Source organism: Pyxicephalus adspersus, chromosome Z (genome assembly GCF_032062135.1).
Source record: "Pyxicephalus adspersus chromosome Z, UCB_Pads_2.0, whole genome shotgun sequence".
Classification (NCBI taxonomy): Eukaryota; Metazoa; Chordata; class Amphibia; order Anura; family Pyxicephalidae; genus Pyxicephalus; species Pyxicephalus adspersus.
Genome location: NC_092871.1, coordinates 39,435,227 through 39,448,586, shown reverse-complemented (window position 1 = coordinate 39,448,586; position 13,360 = coordinate 39,435,227). Strand labels below are relative to the sequence as shown.

Below are 13,360 nucleotides of genomic sequence, written 5' to 3'. Positions count from 1 at the left end.
TTATTACCTGTATCTTTGGACCTTCCTACCACATGGTATGTGCTATGAATTCATTCAGCACTGTCTGTTTTGTACTCTGTATGATACTACAGAAGTTTATAATATGTTATAAATAAACTAATTATAATATTAATACTGATGAAATATCAAAGGTATTTAAAAACCGGATGTGTTCTGATGTGTGTTATAGAGCAACAGATAAGACTTTGCTAAGAAGCCTGTCCAAGTAACTAATTATATTATTAATACCAATGAAATAATTTAGGTACATACACTCAAACTATATACTTTTACAATGCCTTGCATTATAGAAAAGCACAATGTGAATAAGCCCTATGTATTTTAAATAGACCCAGAATAAGCACCTAAATCTGTATTGATACAACCTGTGATTTGCTGGACCACAATATTTAGTCCAACACAATGCCTAAAGTTGCAGGCTGGGACAGATCCTAGATCTGTCTGTATTGTTTAATGCCAGTGTGTTCTGCAGAAATGTCCAAAATTTCCCTGTGCTGCCCAGCAGGGTTGCCAAATCTTTGACAGGTAAGATGGTTTGCACAAATGTTTCATCCACGTATAAGCCTGTTTGCCTGGAGTTCAAGTATAAATTTCATAAACGAGTATTTCAAATTCCTGTAGATTATGACAGGTGATAGGCTAAGGCCATGCACGTTGCAATTTCTAATTGCTTTTGAAAAGCCGTCAGAGAATTAAGAAATAAAACAACTACTTTAAGCCGAAAATCCTTCTTTTGACTAGGAAAAATGTGCATGGGCATTTTATATCTGCACTTTACCTAACAGTGACCTACCAAAAAGAACTTTATTTATATCTCCAAGAATTTGTAGAATTACAGAAAGCGCATATTTTATTTGCATGAACTGCCACCTGAAGTATTTTTACTTTACAACAGAAATAAACTTTGAACTTTCTTCTCATCCTCATATCTCTTTCCCACAGAAACTTAACTGCCCAAAAAAATGAATACATTTTTTTTGCATTATGGTTAAGGTATAGGCCTCAAATGCATGCACATGGCTGCAAGAGGAATACATATGGATATTTTAGTACATGCCTTTAGAAATGCAAAGAAAACCTACCTAGCGTAGGTTTGCTATTGTATTATTTGGAATTGGAATTAGTTTGTTTCCCACTAGATTTACTGCTTCTTTCTCCTGTTTAGTTATTTCATGGGCCTTTCTGTATTGCTAGTATTGTCTTTTTTAGGCAAAGTCTATTAACCTCTTATGCATGTTTTAGCTTGCAATTCACAATTTCTTTCCAATTCAGATCTTTTCTGCAAACATGTGAATATTTATTTACCAGTATTACTATGGAACTACTGGACTAGTATGCTACTCCTCCCTACTTTTTCCCATACACAATGCCTCTACATTTTAGCTACTATTTTCAATTTTTAGGGTAGGGGTAGATGTGTTTGAACTGACATTTCTATGTGCAAATACAGTCAAAAGATTCTTACCAGCCTTTTGGAACCAAACTGAACTAAAGCTCTAAGCACAAATCTAAATTGAAAATCTCTATATTGTAGTCTGTGCTTAGTCTTCTGGGAGATGCATTTGCAGAGATTACACATAAAATAAAGAAGAGTGGTAACACCCAATTACAAAGAATGCCATTTATTACAGCTTATCTGTTCTATCCAATAATTTGATCCACCTTTGCGGTCAAAAGATGGTCAAAATGAAAGCTGTTTTTTAACCTGTTCAGAGGAGCATGCCAAAGGTATTAGCGAGAAGTAATTCTTTTACAATCTGTGATCTGTGAATTGTTACAAATTTAGATTTCTGGGAACTGCTCTACTTAGACCACCATCTTCTTGAAAAATTGGAAAACAGATACACAGCATTGGGGCATACACCTGTCAAGATGTTTATTATTAGCAAAGAAAGTAAAGCGCAAGCCAATGTATATTTCTACTTAACATAGTAGCTGTTTTGCTATCATCCTTATTGTCTGACAGTGCTTTCAGAATTATCGACCTCCGACAAAAACCTTATGACTTCACTTAATGCATAATTGTTCCAGACCAATGACCAAGGAAGTACCAGATTCAGTCATTTATAATATTACAAGGAGATGCCATGGCAGCCTCCGCTGTTAAATTTTTTTGCCTCTGTTGAAAGTTTCTAAATACAAATAGAAAATAGAAACTTGCTTTTATGGTATAGTTCTCTTAATGTTGCAAAGGGACAATAGTGCCACATGGTTCCACAAGTCACACAGATTCATTGGTACTTTTTTGTTTCAAGAAACTTTGCATTTTTGTGGTGTGACCTAGTATAAACCTTTGTAAAAGACATTTTTTTCTGTGACCTTTAATATGCAGTTATGAGATTATACAAGTACCTGTAGGGGTCAAAAAAAACCTTCACTCTCAGTCCCAAGACTATGCACAGAAGCCTGTGCTCACTGTGACTGATACACTTGGGGCAATCTCCTTTATCCTATACCCTATATACCAACGAGTCATTTAGGCCATTTAGCCACCACTTAGGCCTTTCCTCTTCAGCAATACTGTTGCTGTCCCACCCCTTTCCTATTGGTCTTACTGAATTTCAGTTCTTTCAATCATTGATGTTTAGCAGCACATGTGGATGTTAAAAGCAGCCTGTCTAATTTCTCCAGGGTGATATCTATCGACAGAATCCCGTGGTACATCATATTGTTAGCAGATGAGTGGGAGTTATACTACCATACACCTGCTTGCCCGTGGGAAAAAGCTTTATGGCAAGCAAGAGAGATAAAGGTATAAATTTGTGAAACAGGTAATAAATATACAAAATGTTGATATATAAATTCTTCCTCCATAAGCCTGAACAATTTTTTTACTACAGCTGTAAAAGGTAGAGTAACCAATATCTGTGTATTAACAAAGGTTTGCTCATCTGTATAAGCTTGTTGCTAATGGCTTATAAGATACTTTGTCTAATGCAGAGCTTCTAACACGCCTTTGCAGTAGATTTTATTGCAGAACTTCTTCTTTTAAGGCACACTGTGTTAAAGGGACTTTGTTGTCATTTGCTTTTACTTCATTTATATAGATGGTGTCTGCATTAATTCTCCTTAAGGGTTTACATCTGCCTTTTGCCACCTGTTCAACATTTAAATGATTATGGTTTCAGAGGAGAATCTGATGAAGCAGCAGTTTTTTCTAACCACTGGGAGATTTCTAATCACAAATAAAATGTTGCAACTCAGACTTTTAAATGTATTTATTTGTAAATTTGGGATTTAGAAGGGAATAACATTTGGAAAAAAAATCAATGGTACCTTGGAGCCAGATTGTAGATTCTAATTAACATTCGAAATATGAATGTAGCATTAAATAAAGGGTTAAGAACAAGTTCTAAAGATCTAAGTAATAATCAAATATCCCACTGCGCAAAACTGAGTAGCCCATGGTGCCGAATTATATCCATTCAATTAGTGCCTGTTGTCTGTCACACTGGAATGCAAATTAAGTTCAAAGTCAAAGTGAATCAAATTAATTGATACAAAGTTCTTCTAAAGTTTACTAAGTAGACTGGCACATTTTTATGCTTGTAAAACATGGTAATTATAAGAAACCTAATTTTTTTGGTCCTTTTAAATTAAGCTATTCAACCAACCAAGGGACAGTTCAGAGGAGATCATTTTCCCTCATCATAAAGAAAGGGAATGGGTTATTTTCACTTTACATTATGCCATTTGTGTTTTTCTGTTTATTTGCACATTCAAGCATTTAAAATGCCTTATTGTGTCCTTAAAACATTTGGACTGAAAATGAATTGCACACATGTACATACAGGGTAAATGTACTGCACATAGTAGGATTAAGCACTTCATTACCTAACTATGGTGATGAAGCTCTCATAGTGACACTTTTCTGTGCACAATCCTGCCCACCACCTTCCTTCATTATATCAAAATGATAAATGCTAGGAGTCTATTCATAAAGCAGTGAATCTGACATTCACTGAAATTATCTAGTGGAGAATCTTCCAGGTCCATGTGTTTCAATGGCAGTGCTTGATTCTCCACCAGGAAATGTTTCAGTGAATATCAGATAAAAATAGCCCTAATTTTGTAGTAAAAAAATTAAAATAAATAAAACATTAATATTATGAAATCTGCTGCAGGAAATGTTTGTCATTGATGTACAAGCTCTGTATTACAAGCAGTAATTCTGTATGTTGGAAACACTGAGCCTGATTTACTAAAGCTCTCCAAGGCTGGAGAGGATACTGGAGAGGATACACTTTTGAACCTGGATTATCCAGCAAACCTGGTATGGATTTCTTAAAAATAATTTGCTGTTTGTTAGCAAATGTTTTCAATTCTGGACCAATCCTGAATGCAGATTTGTTGGATCACCCAGGTTCACTGATAAAAGTACATCTTTTCCAGCCTTGGAAAGCTTTATTAAATCAGGCCCATCTAAAGTTGCATATTTTCATTTAAAGAGCTAAGCTTACTGACAGATATTTAGGGTATTAATTTTATGTTTTTTGGATTACTGGTCCCCTGCTGCCCTTTGTGGTTCCATCCATTGACCCCTGCCTTGCTATTGTGTTTTGTTGTCATGCAGGGACTGGCGGAAGGAACCACAGCACAATGTTTACTAAAGTGTCAAATGATGATCTACACTAAAAGCAAAAATCAGCAATATGGACTGCTAATACCGTGTTTCCCCGAAAATAAGACACTGTCTTATATTTTTTTGGGCTTCCAAAAACACACTAGGTCTTATTTTCAGGGTAGGTCTTATATATTTTTTTAATGAAAAAAAACACTTACCATATTCATGTATGAATATGGCCATAAAAAAAGGCACATTTTGAAGTGGTTAACGTATTAAGGTGCTTTAACACTGATCCACAGATGCAGCACAGTGTACCAGAAAAGATACGGTAACCCACAGGTGCACTGTACAGCATCTGTGGATCTGTGTAAAATCAGCACTCAGTGGATGTGGCCAGGGCAATGATTGCTCACATTTTTATTTTTTTTATTTTTCTGTGCATTTGAGAGTTTTATATGGTGACCCAATTGTAAATAAACTCTTCATTGATTCATTGCTACCGGTATTGGTTACTGAATTCAGCATTTCTCTTCTTGCACTGTTACTGTATTAAATCAGCCAGCTTGTCCTTACAAACCTAAAATCAGCACAAAATGTGGCTGGGGCAATGATTGCTCACATTTTTTTTTTTTTATACCGTAATTGTGCTGGTTAAAATAAAAAAAAAACTTACCTTATCAGAAGACGCGAGCCGAGTTCCTGGCTTCTGACAGGCGAAGTGCATGTAATATCACTCCGCCTGTGACAGGAGCCGGAACTACAAGGCAAGCATCGGCTTGTGCGGCTCCGGAGTGTGTACGCCCGCTGTCTCCCGCTGTCTCCCGCTTGGTGAGTATTTTTTTTTTCTTTTTCTACTAGGTCTTATTTTCGGGGTAGGTCTTATATTAGGGCAGGTTGGGGGAAAAGTGCTAGGTCTTATTTTCGGGGTAGGTCTTATTTTCGGGGAAACACGGTAGTTTGTTTCTTTAAAGGAAGGAAGTGAAGGAAAGGAAAGGAAAAATCCTTTGCACAGCGCCTAGAATACTGTGTAAAAGGCAAAACTTTAAATATTTGTTTAAAGGTGGTTTGAAAAATTGATTCCATTTTTAGGGAGAAGAAAAAAAAATATTGCTGTCTGCATGACTATATTATGATTTTTTTTTAAGCTTAAAAACCTAAAATCACCTATTCCGTTCCTAAATCCAGATTGCTCATGTATATTCTAGATTTTTTGTTCCAATGACAACATCTGCTACATCACTTTATTGTACAAGTAGTCCCCAGTTTATATACGGGATAGGGACTGTAGGTTTGTTCTTAAGTTGAATTTGTATGTATGTCCGGAACAGGTACATTATTTTAGTTAATGCAATTAGGACAGATGTTTTTCTCAACATATTGATAGTCAGCGTGGTGTCAATTACTGTATAAAATCCTCACTGTGAGTTAATCACAAACAAAGTTAATCACAAACAAAAAACAAAAAAAAAGTTTATGGAGCCTAGACATTCATTGACTTCTGGAGCAAGCTGTGCTTTGATATGCAAAAAGAAACAACTGCAGAGTTTGTCTTGGTCATTAAAGAGTTACAAGAGGCTGCTGAAAGAGCTCATTCCTTAAGATCACCCACAACCTCAGCTGTGTTTAGCAAAAGAGTTCTTCTGCAACTCAAGCAGGGGAGCAGCCCCATAATTGCATTAATTTTAAACAATTTAATTCCCAGTGGCTCTGCTATTTGTATTTTATAATTAACCAAAGCTGCTTTCCTATATAAATTGCATGCAAAGTTATTAAAGTTATAAATTTCACAACTTCACTTTACATGGTGTATAGTAGATTTCTAGTACTAAACAAATATTAATTATCTTGTCTTTGATCGTGATTTATTGACTAAGACTTTTTTGTCTTTCTACAACCAGGGAGTACCTATTTATGCTCAGAAGTTTATCCATGTCTAATTAAAATGTGCTTACTCTATAGTCATCTGTCTTATATTGACTTTCAAATTGTTACTCTTAACCTGTAAATAATGGGATTCTGTACCATACCTCACATGTCCCATCTTTTGGCAAATTCTAGGAGAAGCGGCTGGTATAGTCATAAAATTTATGAAAGTGTAAGCTGGAACTGTGTGATTTTTAGCCACTCATGTGATGACTTGACATGGTCTTTTTCAGCTTTGGTGGTGGGCTGTCTTCACTACTGCATAAAATGGTGATAGCAAACCTAAAATTAATAATTAACACTTAGGAGAATATTTACAGAGTGGTGAATGTGAATTTCACCAATCATTTATTGCTGGTAAATCAATCATTGTCATTTAAATCACAAACTGTCATTTAAATCACAAATTCCAGTTGTGAATGACAGATTAATTAATTGTCCCTAGTGAATTTTTGTTTTTATTTTTTTGTGTCCCTCCTTTTAAACATATTTTTCCACAAAGCTGGATTTCCCCTATAATCTACACTTTGACACTGAAGTGTATTCCCCACATTGGAAATTACATTTTTAATACTAATACTTACCTATCCACTTAGGCCAACTTAACACCAATGCAATGCATGGTAGCACACCATGTATATGATAATATTTTCAATGCCACGCTAACACACCTAGTAAATATACCTGATGCACCTGTGTTGCAGCACACCGCAACATACTAACATTCACTTTGTTGCTGATGCATTTTCTCGTGCATTGTGGTGGGTTGGCAGCCATTTAATATGGTCCAACACACCTAAGTTGACCACATGGGTCTAACTAAGCCATGAAATAAGTCAAAACCTTTAACACCGCAATTGTAATCCCAGTGGATAATTGTGATGGAGTAACAAAAGAATGCAGATAAGATGAGTAAAACTAGGTCAGGGGTAGGCTTGTGATAAACCCTAAATTGACAAAATGACAGAGGTATAGTGGAAAATACCCAGTCCTGGCAAATTCCATTATTGCATGTCTACATATGTATACATCTTAAAGACAAGGCTTTACTTTTGACCAGTATTTGACCCAAACATTGGTACAGTTATATAGGCATTAAGCTACATAAGCAAAGATGATCAGTTTACCTCTTGGGCTGTTGAGTGATGCTTCATTAGCCTTCTCACCATCCCCACAGTGACTCTGATCAAATGGGAGGCATTGGTCCCCTGTGCCTGCTATCACTTCAAAGTTTTTGGTCAATTCCTTAGCATCACTGAGAGATTTGATTCTGTAAACTTTCCTGGTATTGGTGTCAGAAAGGTAAACAGACTCTGAAGAAGGATCCACAGTGAGATAATACTTGTGAGCAGGGCTAGTACTGAAAGACAAAAAGATGAACCATTAATACTCATAGTAGTTTATGCATTTATTTTAACAATGTAAACCATTTCATTTGTAACCTGTAATGTTTTCTACCTAAATATTGTGATTTTGCATTGAAAGCAAGGGGTACATGAAAGTATAACCTGATGGACTGAGTCATCTCTTGGCTTCCTATATATCTTGGGTACCCCAGCAGTGAGATGTATCTACAGTTGTACATAGTTCTACTTCAATCTACCATAGAATGTAGAGGGTTTGTCCCCTTTGCATGTATCAGCATATCCCATTGCATTCTCCATAAGTAAAATATACTTGGAGAGTGCCACCCCCTCACAAAGACCAGAAATTCAAGTTCTGCCCAAGAGCTGTAACTCATAAATTCTCTTTCAGACTTATGGTCTAATGGTCATGGTAAACTGATCTAGGGCACAAAGCAAACTGCTGCTATATGTGCACTAGTAGCAACTTGTTTGCATGCATTACATTTTTCTCCAGAAAAGAAAAGCAACCTCCAGAAGCAACATGTTGCTTCCAGGAACTGTGCTGGAACAGTAACACAAACCCAACTACTGTGTGCACAAGTAGGTTTTCAACTGCTCCCATACGGTTAAATGAGAGAGGTTAGGGACATGGTTGAGTGTGTGGTAGGCTGCTGAAGTTTAAAGCAAGTCTAAAAAAGGCCATAGAGATACAGGAAGAGAGATTGTCAGTTTGATTAACAAAACTTATATTGCCATTGTCAGAGTGACCTCCTATAAAACCAACACAAGCTTGAACACATAATGCCTCAAGAACAAGGCATTACACAGGTCAACATTTCATTTTCATCAGATATAATTTTTTGTGAGCTTTGTATTTTTGAAGTTGATATCAAATCTGTGTTCAGTTCTAGCATATCTAGTTTTTGTGATGCAGCTAATTATATATTGTGTGAAATTCGTTATAAATAGCCTTAACATATTACTACATTTAACGACAGTTTTCATTTTTAAGGTTAGAGACCGCACTAACTGCGATCGATTTCATTTGTCATCATGCCTAGAAATTGCCTTAATGATTCAGACAGTTTCTGTTACGTGTGTGGTTCATTCATGACGAAAGCACAGTGTCGCCAAATTACCACAGAACTTAAAAGGATATACAAATTTTATTTTGGCTGTCTAGTTGGTGACCAGGATAAATCTTGCACTCCACATGTCATCTGTACCAGTTGTTCCAACGGACTGAATGACTGGCTATATCGGCGTAAAGCAGCAATGCCATTTGCAATCCCGGTGGGGTGGAGAGAACCATGAGACTATCGAATCGACTGCTATTTTTGCCGCGTCAACAAAAGTGGATTCTCAGGTAAAACTAAGCACAAAATTGTATATCCCAGCCTCGATTCTGCAATTAGGCCTGTTCCCCATGATGATTCATTGCCAGTTCCGGTACCGCCTCATGAATGGCTTGTTCTGTAGAAGGTGATGTGTTGCAGCCAGTTACAACCCCGAATCATCTGATCCTGACTACTTGGCCCATGAAGATTCAGAACCAGAGCCCTTTACACAAGCAAAGCTGAATAAACTTGTTTGTGATCTAAATCTCTTCAAAGACAAAGCAGAACTTCTTGCTTCTAGGCTTAAACAGAAGTACTTGCTTGCAAAGGGTGTAGCTGTAACTCACTACAGAAAACAAAATCATAACTTGACAACGTTCTTCACTGGTGATGGCTCACTGTGCTACTATCATGATATAAATGCACTCTTTAACAGTTTGTCATAAGAGCATGTTCCATCTGAATGGCGTATCTTCATTAGGTCCTCTAAAAGAAACTTAAAAGCAGTCTTACTGCATAATGGTAATTCCAAACCAAGTTTACAGATTGCCCATTCCGTTAACCTAAAGGAGTCCTATGAAAACATGAAGTTAAACTACTTGAAGCAATCCAGTATAAAACACACCCGATGAACATCTGTGGGGATCTAAAGGTTATTGGCTTGCTGATGGGAATGCAAGGAGGATTCACAAAATATTGCTGTTTTCTATGGCTGTGGAACTGCCGATCTACGGGAGACCATGATGTCAAGTATGATTAGCTACCAAGACATACCTATAGGCCCTGAACAAGCAGTGTCAAATTTCTGCCTCTGGTTGATCAGCATAAAATATTTCTGCCACCTCTTCATATCAAGTTAGGCTTGATGAAGAACCTTGTAAAGGCCATGTATAAATCAAACTCCATGGGTTTCCAGTACCTTGTTGAGAAGTTTCCAAACATAAGCACTGCAAAAATGAAGGAGGGGATATTTATAGGGCCACAGATCAAGTCTGTTTTGCAGGATGATGATTTCAATCTCTCTCAACAGCTGGGCTAGAAGCTTGGGATGCATTCAAGTGGCTGTGTGCAAAATTCCTGGGCAACCAAAAGTCTTCTGCATACAGGGAAGGAGTTCGGAATCTGCTTGATTCATACCAGAAACTGGGTTGTCACATGTCATTAAAAATACATTACTTGCACTCACATCTAGAATTATTCCAGGAAAATCTTGGTATGGTGAGTGAAGAATAAGGAGAACATTTTCACCAGGGCATTCAGTGAAAGGAGCACCGCTACCAGGGTTTCTGGAATGAAAGTATGATGGCTGACTACTGCACTGCGACAATCAAGACAAAGAGTACACAAGAAAATCACACTCTAAGCATTTCTGAAGAAACAATGACAATGTTCAGTAGATCTATACTACAGTGTGCCTTATTTTACTTCACACTAAAGATTTACTAACATTAACTTCAATGATGCTTACATTTTAGTACAAAATACATGCATGTACAATGTTAACTATATTAGTACTCATTGCTCAGGAACTGTACATGTTAGGGAAAAAACTGAAAACAGATCTGAAAACTGATTTAGAAAAGTTTGCTATGGTTTCTGATGATTATCAATACTGTTTTTTGTTGACCTGTGTTATATAAAGGCAGCAATCACCCAAAACAAAATGGTACAAACAAAATGAAAAGGGAAATGATGAAACTCATATTATGGAAAAACAGAAGTCATATCCTGCAATTCTCTGATGCCATACTTCATTGCTAGTGCTATAGGCCAATTCAATTTTCTTACATCTCTCAATAGTCCCTCAAACAACACAGATTTTAAGCAACTTAAGCAACCTAATATTACGCATATTAAGCTCCAGGTAATGACATCATAGAGCCTGATATATAGGATGACATTTGTAAACTGTGATGTGAAAATTAGCTGTACATTTTTGGTATAAAATGTAATATCCACTTTTAAAGAAAAAACTCTGTAAATAAAATGTCCCAAAACACCAGCAATAAATCAATGTGGCCCCTGATCTCTTGAACACTTTTTTGTTTAAATAATTGTTAATGAATTTGTTCAGAAAGAAACCACTATGTGTTTTGGACTAAAAAATAAAGATGTATGAGTACAACCGGCCGACACTGATTGAGGTTGCCATGGAAATGGCGTGCTTGCAATTAGAGTTCCTGTTATGCTAGCAGACATTTTAATCTCTGGTAGCAGCAGGAATTGTGTCAGGGGCTTAGTAGCTGTTTAGTGTACTTAGACTTTTCTGTATCCCCTGGGCCTCCGTTTTTCAACAGAACAATATACAGTTGTATGTCATTAAATATGATAGAACAATGTATACCATATATAGGTCAGACAAATGACAATGCGACAAAAGTCAGAAGTGCTAGGACATTTTATTTTTCTGATTTGTGTCTGTACTATTTCTAAAAACAACTATAAACTGAATCACATTGCAAGCATTTTTTTTTACATATTATTTAAAATAAATAATAATTTTACAAAAAGAAAAGTAAGTATATTTGCTAAGCAGATTTTAAAGACCTGCTTTGCAAAGGTAACCACCAAAAATGCACTTCAACCGATATTTCATGCATGTTTGCAGTTCTCTGTATGATGTGCAAGGATAAAAAAGGCCAGGTAGAGAATTATTTGAGCTGAGTGGGAACTTTGACTTAGGATGTCCATCAATGGGCATGTCTCATACTGGGAACAAAGGGTGGTGAGAGATCTCTATGTCTTTACGTGAACTGTATGCATCTGAGAGCCACTGTTATCTTCTACCTGACAGAGCTGATCAATAAAAAAGGAATACATGCCGTAAAAGGTTCTTCTTTTATGTACAAAGCATGAAATAACTAGCAAACAGTTGTGCATATATTTCCTAAAATGTTAGAGGAATGCTCAGATCACTCTGCTGTTAGCCTCAGCCTGAATAAACAAAATACACTGCCTGGCACCCCCAAAAAAAAGTCCCCAAGCAGTATTTTATTATTATTATTTTTCTTATTATTATTAATAATAATAATAATAATAAATCATATTTACGCAGCAACATATTACACAGCGCTGCACATTAAATAGGGGTTGCAAGTGACAGACAGATACAAACAATGAAACAGGAGGAAGAGAGGACCCTGCTCAGAAGAGCTTATAATGTTAATGGTCTGGGGTTGCTTCAGTTGGTCAGGTCTAGGTTCAGCATGGATATTTGTCCAAAGAAAGAAGCCAGCTGACTTCCTGAATATACTGAATGACCAGGTCCTTCCATCAATGTTTTTTTTTTTGCCATCTTGCCTGATGGCACAAGCAAATAAGTTGACAATGGCAGGACTCAGATTGTAATAGAGTGGTTTAGGGAACAAAAAAACATTATTTTCCCATATGGATTGTCTACTTTAACCCCACTGAAATTGTCCAGATCCTAAATATTTGAGATGTGCAGGGAAAGACCTTACACAGCAGTCCAACTCTCCCATCATCAGTATGTTCTTGGTGGAAAATAAATGCTACTCTGGAAGGAAAAATGTTGTGAATTTGCACAAGCTAATAGAAATGATACCATGGTGAATGTGCGCTGCAATCAAAGCTGAAGGTAGTCCATCAAAATTCTAAAGTATGTGATTTTTTTTTTTTTTAGTCAGGCAGTGTATTGTCTTTCCTAATATTTTGCTTCTTCTATATGTGTGGCCATTTTGATATTTTTTAGTGAACAGGCACAGGGCAATATATAAAATTTATATTCCTTTGTAGTTTTTTTTTTACTATTAAGTCAAAGACTTAAAAGCTTTGAATGCCATCAAATCTACAGTTAGTTGCTTACTAGTGACAGTGCAAATTGAAAATGTAATAGTGATTTCTACATTCTGTGACACGTCAAAAAAACTTTTTTGATATATGACTTTCAAGTGCTGTGGTCCAGAGAAACCAATAAGAATTCAGTTTTATTGAAGCCACACCAGTCTAATTTAGACTATTATTGGTTATTGTGCATACAGTATTTAGGCTACAAATATTAAAAAACAAAAAACAAAAGAAAACTTGAATTTAGCTGTCATGCATACAAAGGCATTACATATGCCTACCGTCCAGCATAAAATCTGCTGTGATTTAGTGAAGCGCTGTGGTTGTACACACTATATAATTGATTAGTGGAAGGATAC

The 13,360-nt window shown here is 36.3% G+C and overlaps 1 protein-coding gene across 3 annotated transcripts in view; it reads right to left on the bottom strand.

Annotated features, from left to right (window-relative positions):
- Positions 1-13,360, bottom strand: part of TENM1 (teneurin transmembrane protein 1) — a 591,240-nt gene that overhangs the window by 93,200 nt on the left and 484,680 nt on the right. For all 3 annotated transcript variants that reach the window (XM_072431864.1, XM_072431865.1, XM_072431866.1), the window contains one exon: positions 7,639-7,871. In XM_072431864.1, coding sequence (XP_072287965.1) covers positions 7,639-7,871 — 233 coding nt within the window. The remainder of the gene's footprint in view (positions 1-7,638; positions 7,872-13,360) is intronic.